This window comes from Bubalus kerabau, chromosome 23, assembly GCF_029407905.1.
Source record: "Bubalus kerabau isolate K-KA32 ecotype Philippines breed swamp buffalo chromosome 23, PCC_UOA_SB_1v2, whole genome shotgun sequence".
Lineage (NCBI taxonomy): Eukaryota > Metazoa > Chordata > Mammalia > Artiodactyla > Bovidae > Bubalus > Bubalus kerabau.
In genome coordinates, this window is record NC_073646.1 from 41,958,718 (window position 1) to 41,971,386 (window position 12,669).

At 54.9% G+C, this 12,669-nt stretch overlaps 1 protein-coding gene across 1 annotated transcript in view; it reads left to right on the forward strand.

The window, feature by feature from the left end:
- Positions 1-251: 251 nt before the first annotated feature.
- Positions 252-12,669, forward strand: part of SNX8 (sorting nexin 8) — a 39,544-nt gene continuing 27,126 nt past the window's right edge. Inside the window, exon 1 of the mRNA XM_055562251.1 lies at positions 252-412. Within this exon, the coding sequence (XP_055418226.1) occupies positions 319-412 (94 nt within the window). The 5' untranslated portion in view covers positions 252-318. The remainder of the gene's footprint in view (positions 413-12,669) is intronic.

Consider the following 12,669-nt stretch of genomic DNA (forward strand, 5'->3'; position numbering starts at 1 on the left):
CGAGGGAGCGGCCAGAGAACCTGCAGCGAGGGAACGGCGGACGCCGGACACTGAGCGCGCGCCTGGACCGCGCCACCTGCCCTCCGCGTGGCAGCTGAGCCGGGGCGGGGCGGGAAGAGGCGGATGAGTGGGCGGGGCGACGCCGGGACTGGGCGTGGCGGACCCGGTGCGTGGGCGTGGCGAGGCCGAGAGTGGGCGGAGCAGGCCCGGGGCGGGCGGGGATAGGCCTGGAGTGGGCGTGGCCAACCCTGGGCGTGGGCGTGGCGAGGCCGGGCCCAGGCCGGCGGGCGCAGAGGAAGTCACGTGGCAAGCGCTCACATGACCGGCGGCGCGATGGACCCGCTGCCCACCGCGCCCGGAGCTGTAGCTGCTGAGGCGGAGGCGGACGAGGAGGCGGACCCGCCAGCGGCAGGTATGGCAGGCACCCCTCCCCCCCCGCCCCGCGCGGCTTAGGCCCGCGCCGCTGAGGCCCTGCGGCCTTCGGCTCGCGTCCTGGCCCGGAACTCCCCGCGCCTGCTGGGTCCTCCCTTCTCACGGCCCCTCCCGGTCCACGCCCAGGAGGGCGCGTGGCTCCGCGGCTCAGAACCCCAGCACCTGTCCGGGTTTGCGCCTCTCCGCGCGCTTCTGCCTGCGTCTCCCCGGGACTCTCCGGGTCCCTCGGGGCCGCAGCACCCGCCCGCCCCGCGCTTCCTGCGTGCCCATCTGCCCTCCGCGTGTCCCTGGACTTGCCGGGCCTTGGCACGTACTGTGGCGGCTCAGGACTTGGGCGTTTCTTCGGCCAGCCCACCGTGTTTCTCCGTAAGTGCTTTTCTTAGTGGGTGAGCGTGAACACTGAGGAGCACGCGTGAGGCTTGGCTTTTCTAGGATGGCCCCATTTAGATGGTACCCCCTCTAGCCTTCCAACTGGAGAATACCTGTGGGTGTGAGTTACTGCAGCTTCTTGGTGGTGCGGCGGCACAAGTTGGAAACTCCGTTTGGAGGGTCTGGAAGGTGTCCCTGAGAAGCTCATGCTTAAAGTGAGCCCTGGAGGGCTGTAAGACGGTTGATTCATTAGGGGGAAAAGGAGGTGGGAGTGGAGTGGAGCTGTTGGGGGCAGGGGTGGGGTGGACAGTGCTCTGGCTTGGCCTAAGTCCCCTGAAGACCCTGGGTGAGTCTGCCTTTAGACCCCAGACCCGCCGCTCCCCACCCTTGGCCTGTATTTTTCCTTTCCCTTGTAGGTTTGTAAGGGGTAGCATGTGACGGCTGGTGCTCATGGTTAGAACGTTGTGTTCAGGAGGTCACACGTTTGAGCCCAGCGTGGGCTGGTCAGCTTGCCTGTTTCAGGTGCCCACACTGGACTCCTTGTCCAGGTCACTTTTGGAAATGTGAGGCACTGTTTGAGCAGGAACGCTTCTTCCCCTGGGGATTGTAAAGCAGTTCAGAGTTGCTGGATGTGCTGGTCGTTCTGGGCTCTCTGCAGGTGCAAGGACAGTCTGAATGCTTCCCACAGGACTCACCCACTGGCCGCCATTGTGTCAGCCACCCCCACTCCCTGAGACTGGCAGCTGGCCTTGTTAGGGACCCTGGTGATTTTGTTAACATCAGGCATCCAGTTGAGGGAGGTGGCGTGGTAGAGGAAAAACACAACAACAAAAAGCACTTTTTTTTTTTTTTAAACTGGGAAAGCTAAAACCCGGAGGTAAGAGGCCTGCCCACAGTGGGCAATATTAAGAGGGTATGTTGTGGTGGGGATGGTGGTTAGATGGGCTGCAATCAGAAAATACGTCTTTGAGAGTGAATTTTATCCAAACACGATATGTGTGTCTCTCATGCTTGAGCAGAAGTTGATTTTGAGTGTTGAAGTTGTGGCTTGCGGACATACAGCGAATGCCATCTTCTCTGGCGTTCTGTGCACACAGCCGTAGCTCTATTAGTATTAACTGTGGGGACCATGGGGGTCTGGGTCTTTGTAGTGCCTTTGGGATTGTCAGAAAAAATGATGTTCACTGTGGTTTTCAGCCTTAATGTTTAAAAAAAAATTTTTTTTAAGCTAATTTTTTTTTGGCTGTCCTGGGTCTTTGTTGCTGAGAGAGGGCTTTCTCTGGTTGCGTGGAGCAGGGGCTGCTCTGCCTTGCCGTGCGGGCCTCTCACCGTGGCGGCTTCTCGTGCAGTGGAGCACAGGCTTTGGGTGAGGAGGCTTCAGTTGTTGCCGCGGGCAGGCTCGGTGGTTCTGGCGCACGGACTCGAGTTGCTCCACGGCATGTGGAATCCTCCCAGACCAGGGATCCAGCCTGTGTTCCCTGCATTGGCAGGCAGATTCTTACCCACTGTACTACCAGGGGAGCCCCCAGAATCATATTATATTCTAATCCCTGGAAGCTTAAGCTGTGAGTGTTAACTCCCTTCCTAAACATTTAACTTTCAATTTTGCAATATGTGGACCTCCTGTGACTCTGTGCCTGTGTTTCCCTACGGTCGTGTATTGGTTTTCTGCTGCTGCTGTAACAAAAATGACCACACACAAAGTGGCTTAACCAGAAATTTCTCATTTTACAGTCCAGAAGGTCTGTAGCCAGAACAGGTTTCCCTGAGCTGAAATCTGGCTGTGGGCAGGGCTGCGTTCCTCCTGAGGCCCTGGGGGAGAAGCTGTTTCTTGGTCTCTCCCGGCTCCCAGGTGCCTCCCGCGTGATCACCCCCTTGCTCCACTACCCCAGGCCACGCCGTCCCGTCCTGTCCTGACTCTGACTCTTTCGTCTGTCCACTTGTTCCACTTCTAAGCACCTCTCGGATTACATTGGGCCCACCTGGTAATCCAGTAGGATTCTCCCAATTTTAACGTCGGCTTCTTAGCGACCTGAACTTTATCGGCACTTCTGGTTCTCCTTCGCTGTGTTTGTAACAGGTTCACGGTTTCTGGGTTGGGGTGTGGGTAACTGTGGAGGGCATCAGTCTGCTGTAAGGGCTGCCCAGGGCGGCTCGTCAGTAAGGAATCCACTTGCCAGTGCAGGAGATGAGACGACTTGGGTTTGATCCCTGGGTCTGGAACATCCCCTGGGGGAGGAAATGGCAGCCCACTCCAGTATTCTTGCCTGGGAAATCCCGTGGACAGAGGAACCTGGTGGGCTATAGTCCATAGGGATGCAAGAGTTGGACACAACCGAGCGTCTGAGCACACACCCACATTCTGCCTTAAATACCCTAAGGAGCGGAATTGCTGGGTCATAGGGTTGCACATGTTTTTAAAGAAATCATTTATTTTTGGCTGTGCTGGGTCTTTCTTGCTGCCTGGGCTTTTCTCTAGTTGTAGCTGATGAGGGGTCACTCTCTAGTTGTGGTGTGGGCTTCTCATTGCGGTAGGCTGTCTTGTTGCGGAGCACAGGCTCTCTGGCACAGAGTTCAGTAATTGTGGGTCCTGGGCTCTAGAGCACAGCTAGATTCATGTGACTCCAGGACTTAGTTGCTCTGCAGCATGTGGGATCTTCCGGGATCAGGGATCAATCCCATGTCTCCTGCATTGGCAGGCGGATTCTTTACCACTGAGCCACCAGGGAAGTACAGTTGCACGTTTTTTTGTTTTAATAAATACTGACAAATGGTCCTCTCTGATAGTTGTTGCCAGTTTATACCTGTAACAGAATGCATCTTCTCCCTGTAACCTCATCACCATTAAGTGCCATGTTTTGTTTTTTTTTTAATTCCCTCAGCATTAGAGAAATTAAGAACGTGTTTTATTTTTGTTTTAATTTCTATTTCTTCAGTTATCAGTGAAGTTTAGTTCTTGTGATGCTTTGATCTTGTATGACCTTCCTGAACTGACTGTTTCTTATATTTGGCCCATTTTCTTATGGGATTGTTCTTTTCTTTTTTTTTTTTTTTTTTTTTTGCTTTGTTGCAGTTCTTTTTGTATTTTGGTCTTAGACCTGTTGTGGATTTCATATTAAAATCATAACCATCAGAATATCTGACTGGAACCCTGTTTTCTGATTGCAGCATGAGATTTTATTTCAGCATCTGTTTAGAGGTCATGCAGCTCAGCGATGATGCCCTGGAGTGCCTAAGAATGAGTGTGATAGGTGCTTGCTTGTCTGACCTGATTTTGGGAATTGCATCATACCGGATAAGAATACAGATTACCAGCCCTGCTTTCCTACAACCCTGCCTACCTAGACGTGGTCTTCCCTTCCTTCTTTGCTTCTTCCCTGCACCTCACAGCTCCTGGGACCTTAGTTCCCTGACCAGGGATTGAACTCTGGACCTTGGCAGTGAAAGCACCGTGTCCTAAGTGATCCGTTTCACTTCTGCCGCAGCCCCTTGCCAAATGTACGCCGTACCTGCTGTTCGGTTAGGAAGCTCTGAGCTGTGCGTCTTCCCAAGCCTTGGGGGGGCCTCCTGGCTTTCTATGGGATCAGACCTGAACTCTGCTTGTCCTCCGAGCGACTCTGCGGCCAGCCGCCGGCCTCTCTCCGCGCCTGCGTGGTCTCCACGCCTTCCCCCCACCCCACCTGCGTGGTCTCCATGCCTCCGTGCCTCCGCGACCACCCCACTGCCGCTGCTCTGCCTGGACGCATTTGTCAGGCAATTCACTGAGCTGTCGCTTGAGATGTATGCATTTGATGGATTAAATTATACTTTAAAGTGCCATCTGCATTGGGGCAAAAAAATACCTTCCTGTCCGTCTCTCTCCCTCCATCACACACATTTCTGTTGTCAGTTCCTGAGGGACAGAAACCATTATTTCTTTATATCCCAGCATCTGCTAATGGAGACAGGGCTCTGCTGTTGGAATAGAATTACATGTGTTTTTTTTTCTTTCTTTTTTTTTTTGCGGCATGCAGGATCTTGGTTCCCCAACCAGCGATGGAACCTGGGCTCCTGCAGTAGAGGTGCAGAGTCCTGACACACTGCACCGCCAGGAAATTCCCTAGAATTACATTTTTATCCCAAGTGTTTTTTAAGATAGTATCACAGTTTGGTAACAATGGTAGCTGTGTGAATATTATTTAAATTGGTGTTAATGCTCTTTGAACTCTGTTTTTCTCTCTCTGTCTCTCTCTCTCACACACACACACACACACACACACACACACAATTTGCAAGGTAAAATGTGTCCATCTGAGGAAAGAGGAACTGAATCTCTCCTACGTAGAGCAGATTTTGCCAGAATTTGTGGTTAGCAAGAAAGTGATGTGTTCCGGTAGGGGAATTCTGTTTTGGTTTATTTTTTCCTTCCCAAGAAAAATGCACCAGAAAAAGAGACGTCTGGGCTGCAGCGTGCAGGCTGATGGGAGAGGCTGGAGTGGTGAGATGCCAGAGAGATGGGAGTGGCCTCCCCGGGGCCTGCAGTGCGTGTCAAGACAAGCTGCCCTGGTGATTAGAACCCAGGCCCAGTGAGCAGGCTGGCGGCCTGGACCCGCAGGGATTCAAAGAGCGCACCCCTGGCCATGTTACCCACTGAAGAACGGTAGCGTTTTCATCCTTCATCCTTTGAATGTGTTTGTTGTAGAATAGTTAAGAAATCATAAGCAGACTCGAGGTAGAGGTTCCTGGGGAAAGCATCAGCAAGGAGATCCAGCCAGTCTGTCCTAAAGGAGGTCAGGCCTGAACGTTCACTGGGAGGACTGATGCTGGAGGTAAAGCTCCAGTACTTTGGCCACCTGTTGCAAAGAGCCGACTCACCAGAAAAAACCCTGATGCTGGGAAAGATTGAAGGCAGGAGGAGAAGGGGACGACAGAGGATGAGATGGTGGGATGGCATCACTGACTCAGTTGGCATGAATTTGAACAAACTCCAGGAGACAATGAAGGACAGGGAAGCCTGGCGTGCTGCAGTCCATGGGGTCGCAAAGAGTTGGACATGACTCAGCAACCGACCAACAACAATGATCAATGTTAAAACCTCGTGTGGCCGGGGTGGATGTGCTCCGCAAGTGGAGCTCCAGGAAACGGCTGAGGCCACCCTTGGCGCTGTTCCGGCGCGCCTGGTTGGAGGAGGACACTCGTGCCCTTGGGGTGTGGGGATGGGTGTGTTCAGGGTCTATCAGCTGTCTTATCCACTTTGAAGTATGCGCACTAAGCACGTGTGAGGTGAAGATTCATGACTGATGAGTTCCAGGGCAGTTGGTGTAAGGGCTGGAGGCAACTCTGGGAGTATCGAGACACGCCTTTCCGGGACTCTCTAACCCGCTTTGCGCTAGTGACGTTCTTGCCTGCAAGTCTTATGAATGAGTCGTAACCGGACCGGTAAGATTTCATGTGGTGTGTGATTCTGCACTCTGAGGAGAAGGTTGCACAAGTAAGATAACCACAAATACGAACGTCTTATAAGAGAGAAATCACCCGTGAGCCCACAACCGCTGATTTTAGGCTATTTCCTGCTCCTGTGCATACGTGTTAGACATAGTTAACCTCAGGGTGTATTTACATCTTGTCTGCTCGGTTGCCTTAACATTATTCTACGCGGAGTTTTCATGCTTTTCTATTTGAGGTCTGCGTGACAGTGAATCCAGGAGTGTGTGTGCGCGCTTGTGGAGTACAAAGGTGGTAAAATGTGATCCTTCTCCCGGAGTCAGCATTAAAACTTGTCCTGATGCTCGCACTTGGTAAACAAAGCCTCTCTCCTGCTAAACTAGTTCCCCAGCCCAGTGGTGATGGCGGCTGTCGGCTGTGCGTGTGGAACCACGGTTTAGTAAGCTCCGTTGTTAGACTTCAAGAGCTGGGGCAATGTCCTTAGATGACCTTAGACATGTCCTGCTTAGTGACCTTCTGCAAATACAAGTTCTGCATCCCTGTGCCCTCTACTGAGGGTGTTAGAGAGAAGCCAGAGAAAAGACACACCATGTGACTCCTATTTATATAAACTTCGCACCATGCAGTTAGACTCTGCTGTGTGGGGACGCTCACGCAGGTGGTGAAGCAGTAAATGAGGAGCAAGGGAGAGACCGTGAGAATGGGGCTGTGGCCACCTCTGGCCGGAGAAGGGAGGGCCTGTGCGGGCCCAGGATGGGGGCTTCCAGGACCCCAGGGCTGTTAGCGTTTTAATCTTTGTGTTTATTTATTTGACTGCACTGGGTCTTAGCTGTGGCCTCTGGGGTCCAGTTCCCTGACCAGGGATGGGACGGGCCCCCTGCGCTTGGAGTGCAGAGTCTCAGCCCTGGGCTACCAGGGAAGTCCCGCCAATGCTCTTTTCCGTTTTTGACCTGGATAGGTCAAACCACGTGTGTTGATACATAAAGCTGTCGGTAGACACGTTACACGCCGCGTGTCTGTGTCTGTTTCCCCGGAGGAAAGTGTCAGGGAAGCCCCAGTGTGTCCCAGACCCTGTGACAGTAAGTGGATTTGCTAATAACACAGCTTGACAGGCAGAGCTGGGCGCCAGGGATCTTGTTTGAAAATGGTTTTGTAGGAGTTTTGGCCTCTCAGCTTCCACTCTGTAGTTAATACTGTAGATGTATTTATAACAAAATGCATGTTTGTTGTGTCAACACCCACCCCCAAAGGAGAACATGCAGCTCATCAGCAGGAGATTGCTGGCTCCGCTGCTTCCGATGTCCGTGTCTGGTTATACTGGCGCTGGCCCGGCCGCTGGCGAGCTCAGGTGTGCCAGGGGCCCCTGGGACCAGCAGGAAGGGGCCGCAGGGCCTCCGGCATCGTGTGTTGGGAGGAGGGACGTCTGGGAATGTCACCTCTGTTGGAAGTGCAGAGGCCCTGTGCTGGGATAGGGTCGGGTGACACTCCTGACTTTGCACAGCTCATTATCTGCGGAACCGTAATTCCACCTCCCAGCTCCCAAGAAGTTCCAGTCCATGCGGCGGGGTGGATGGGGCTTCCAGAACTGACCACTCATGGGCGGGGTTTGGAATTGCGTAGTCAGCTCTTCAGGCCCCAAGGCTGGTCTGTGCGTGTGCAGGTCCTTATCTCGAGGTGGCTTCTGCCCCCCGCGCGTCCTCAAGGGAGGGACAGTGAAGTCGGGGGTCTCGTGGAAGTCTCTGCCAGAGGCTCAAGTTTCCCCGTGCGCTGTGGGGGGTTCTGTTCCCCTGAGAGGGGCTCTGCTGCAGGGAGAGAGTGTCCCGTCCTCCACGTCCCTGGTTGGGGGTGCCAGAGGCTCGTTTCCCCGTGCGCTGTGGGGGTCTGTTCCCCTGAGGGGCTCCGCTGCGGGGAGAGAGTGCCCGTCCTCCACCTCCCTGGTCGGGGGTGCCAGAGGCTCGTTTCCCTGTGCGCTGTGGGGGGTTCTGTTCCCCTGAGAGGGGCTCTGCTGCGAGGAGAGAGTGCCCGTCCTCCACCTCCAGACCTGAGAGGGGCTCCGCTGCGGGGAGAGACTGTCCCGTCCTCCGCCTCCCTGGTCGGGGGACTTGGTGGGGTGTTTGCAGTGACGGCCAAGGCCTTCCCTGTGCCTGACGCGTAAACTAGCTTCATCCTGCAGTGATGCTGTGCGGTGAGGGGTCTCACTCACCCCACTTTACAGATGGGGAAGCCGAGGCACCCAGAGACTGACTCGCCCGGCACCTACTGCTGGTGGTGGCTGAGCTGGAGCCTCCTCCGGCCTGGCTCCGGCGGTGCATCGGGTCTGACCTCACTGCCCACGCCGCTGTCTGCACCACGGGCCCCCTTCCGGAGCCTGTCTGGAGAATCGGCTTCTGACTGAGTAACCAGCCCCTCCCAGACACAGACATTTCGGTCCTCAGGGTTTTCTGAGAGGAAGGAGGTTCCAGGATCCTGTTCTTAGGGAGACCACCCGAGACCCTCGTGAGGTGTGCGGTCTTCTCTCCAGAAAGGGAGCGTCCGCCCGGAGGGTGTGTCCTCGCTGAGCGGGGACCCAGCCCTGCCGCGCCCCCTGGAAGCCCGCGTTCAGCCTGGGGGGCGTCTCAGGGGGCTCGTTCCCCCCGGTGGTGGGTGTGACAGCTCAGCAGTAGCAGCTCCCGCCCCATGTGTGAAGCTCGGGCCGAGGCCCGTCATGTTGGCGTTGCTCGGGTCAGCCATGCCCTCCGGTTCTGGGCTTTGTGGCGGGCGAGACTGGACAGGCGCTCAGCCCTTCCTTGTCTGGAGAGCCGGCTGTCCACCCTCAGTGCAGGTTTAATTGTGGGGGAAATTGACTCAATGTTTTTCTTTCTGTGACATTTTTCACAGCTCCTAGTTTGTCCGTGCCAGTTTCCGAGGCGTTCCGTGTTCTGGTTGATTAACTGCGTTCCTAGTCGTCTACTCCGAAGGCAGCCGGCAGGCAGGGGCCCTGTCTCCCTCTCTGTGAGCGATAAATGTCTGTTTAAGTGAATTTAATTGTATGTCACTTGGCTTATAATATTGGGTGATTGCTTGGAATTGTATGAGAGGGACTGAGGCTGCGAACGCAGATTCTCTGCGCCGCCTCCGCTGGATCCAGAGACGGAGGCTGCTGGGGATTTTGGAACACGTTCACGTTCATATCCAGAGATCCTAGAAAACCTGAGTCACTTTTAGACGAAACCATACAGGCCTGGGAGGAGGGTGTTTTGTTTTTTTATAGAACAAAACCAAAACCAGACTGAATTGAGTTAAACAGAGATGAGTATTCTCTTTGGAACTTTGAACTTCTGCTTCGTCAGTAATTCCAAGATTTCCCGAGTTAGCTAAAATAGTGTTGTTTTTTTTTTAAACTCTGGGAAAAGTCCCTGGGCCTCCCCACATGAATGCATTCCAGAAGTGAGAGGCCCGAGGAGACCTTGATGAACAGATTCCACGAGCCCCAGAAGCTCGTTTGCCAGGTTCCTGAAGAGGCAGGGTCCCCGCGGGCGGGCAGGTTCCTCTTGCCGGGAGTCGGGTCAGGGGAGACCATCTGACAGGTGACTCCTTTCGGGGCTGGGCTTCTGTTTTGTGATGTCCTAAGGAAACAAACGAGCCATTTCCCCTCTCTGTGTGGTTTGGTCCCAGGGAGGAACGGCCACTGGCCACTCGCAGCCAGAGAAGCCCCGTGGGCGTGAACGGCAGTGGTTCGCGTGCCCTTCTCGAAGGCCGGGGCGATCTGCGCTCTGGGGGTTCTCGTGGGATTTAGGGAGTCACATCGCCATGGGACCCAGTGCTGGAGTGACCAGCACGCCCTGGCCAGCAGTTCATCTCAGTCTGCGGTTTTGTCCGGGCACTGTGCTCTGTGCTTTCACATACAATCGTGTTTTTAAAATTCTTGTCGTCTACCAGTAACGTGCCTGGTGGTGTCCCCGTTTCGGAGAGGAGGAAACGGCGCAGAGTTGAGCTGCTCTCTCACAGTCATGACGGGTCGGGCGTTTGCACCGAGGCGCCCTGACTGCTGGCCCAGCTCTGCTCGCTCACATTCACGGGGGGTCGGGCATTTGCACCGAGGTGCCCCGACTGCTGGCTCAGCTCTGCTTGCTCACAGTCACAGGGGAGTCGGGCGTTTGCACCAAGGCGCCCCGACCTCTGACCCAGCTCTGCTCACTCATGGTCACAGGAGGGTTGGGCGTTTGCACCGAGACGCCCTGACCGCTGGCCCAGCTCTGCTCGCAGACAGTCATGACAGGTCGGGCGTTTCACCGTGGTGCCCCAACCGCTGGCCCAGCTCTGCTTGCTCACAGTCATGACAGGTTGGGCGTTTGCACCGAGGTGCCCCGACCGCTGGCCCAGGAGTGTGGTGTGCCCCCGGTCCCCTGCGTGTTGTGGGCGTTGAATGAGGCCTCGTGAGCCCCCTCACCAGGCGTGGGCTCTGGCCCCACGAGTCACCGGGCTCACCTTGACCTCCGGCCAGCCTTGCTGCCGGGGGGCCTCCAGGTTTCACGTCTGTAAAATGAGGTCAGAGTACCTACTTGGAGTGTCTGCAGGGTTAAGGAGACATAAGCACCCAGAAGGTTCAGAAACTGGTCATGCCCTCTCAGTGGTGGTCGACCCTGCACACATGGTCCGAGTGACTGTCTTCATCCCGCTTTTGGGTCCATGTGGGGAGGAGGAAGGGGGAAAACACTTTATTAAGGGGCTTCTTGGACTCAATGGCTGCCACGGACCTGCAGCTTCACAGCCGCGTGGACGCCAGGGAGGTCCCCGGGGTCCTGAGCGTGGCCACGTGGCGTTTCTGTGGCGGCCTCCCCAGCTCAGCTTCTCTCGCTCGTGCCTGCAACCCACCTGGAGGGTTTAGCAGGTGGATGGTCTTTTCCTTCTTGGCAGACACCTTCCCTTAGAGTGCGAGCCGTCTGCATTCCAGGCTCCATCCCGGGCTAGGAGGACACGTAGTCCTTGTTCACAAGAACTGCAGAGCAGAGAAGGACCTCCTCAGGCGTTTTTGAGGCTTGGCTGGGGTTTGACTCACACGCGGCGTAATTCACCTGCCTCAGGTGTGCTGCTCACTGGTTTTTAGTATAGCTTGAGAGTGATGCAGCCTTCAGCCAGGGTTGATTCTAGGACATTCTCATCATCCCATGCCCATAGGTAGTCGCCCCCCTTTCCCTCCAAACCCCTCGTCCCCCAGACTATACAACCACTAGTCTTTCCGTCTCTATAGATTTGTCTTTTCTTGAGGTTTCATGTAAATAGGACCGTGTAGTAGTACTTTGAAGGCCTTAGTGACGACTCCTTTTACTCAGCAGTCTTTTCAGAGTTCATCTGTGTTGTAGCATGAATCGGTGTTTCTTTTTTATGGCTGAATAATAATCCATTGCACGGGTAACTCACATTTTTCTTACTCGTGCATCGGTCCTCGGGCGGCTGGGCTGTCCCTGTGTTTGGCTGTCATGACTGGCGCTGACGCCAGCGTCCCTGTGCCCGCCTCTGTGTGGGCCTGCTGTGCCATTTCCCGTGGGTGCCATGCAGGAGTGGCGTCATCGGCTCACAACCCGTGTTTGACCTTTTGAGGTTCACTGCCGGATTTTCCCGCCGCCGAGTGTGTGGGTTCCAGGTTCTTCACGACCTCGCCAGCACTCGTTCCTGCCTGCCTTCCTGATTGCAGCCACCCCAGCGGGCGGAGTCCCCAGGGGTTGGACCTTTCTTCACGTGCCGCTGGCCTTCTGTGCCCCTCCTTTGGCGAAACGTCTATTCAGATCACTTGTCAACCTTTAAAATGAATTTGTCTATTTTAAGATCTTGAGTTATAAGTCTCTTTATGTACTTTAGGCTCAGGTCCCTTATTGGATACATAGTTTTGTCTGCGTTCTGTGGGTTGTCTTTCCACTTTCTTGATGATCTTTTATAGCACAATAGGTTTTTGGTTTTTGTTCTTTTTTGTTGTTGTTGTTTGGCTGCGCTGTGTGGCTTGCTGAATCTTAGTTCCCCAACCAGAGATCAAACCTGGCCCTGGCAGAGAAAGTGCCGCGTCCTTACCACTGGACCGCCAGGAAATTCCCAGCAGTTTCTAATTTTGACGAAGTCCAGTTGGTCTGTTTTCTTTTGCTGGTGCTTCTAGGGTCATATCTAGGAAGGCTTTGTGTGACCTAAGGTCACAGAGATTTGCTCCTGTGCTTTCTGCTGAGAGTTTGTAGCTTTAGCTCTGGCGTTTTGGGGGCGTGGTCCATCTTGGGTGAAGTTGTGTTTGGTGTGGGCACGGTGCCTGGTGGTGTTCTTGTTTGGAAACTGGCCTGTCCGTCGTCATGCGGAACTTCTGTGGTGTACATGGTGTGTGCCCCTCCTTGCTGGGCAGAATCAGGGAGTGAGAGCTGCCTGAGGGGGTTTGCGTGGTGTGTGCGGGAAGCCTGTGAACCAGGTGGGTTAGGAGGAGCTCGG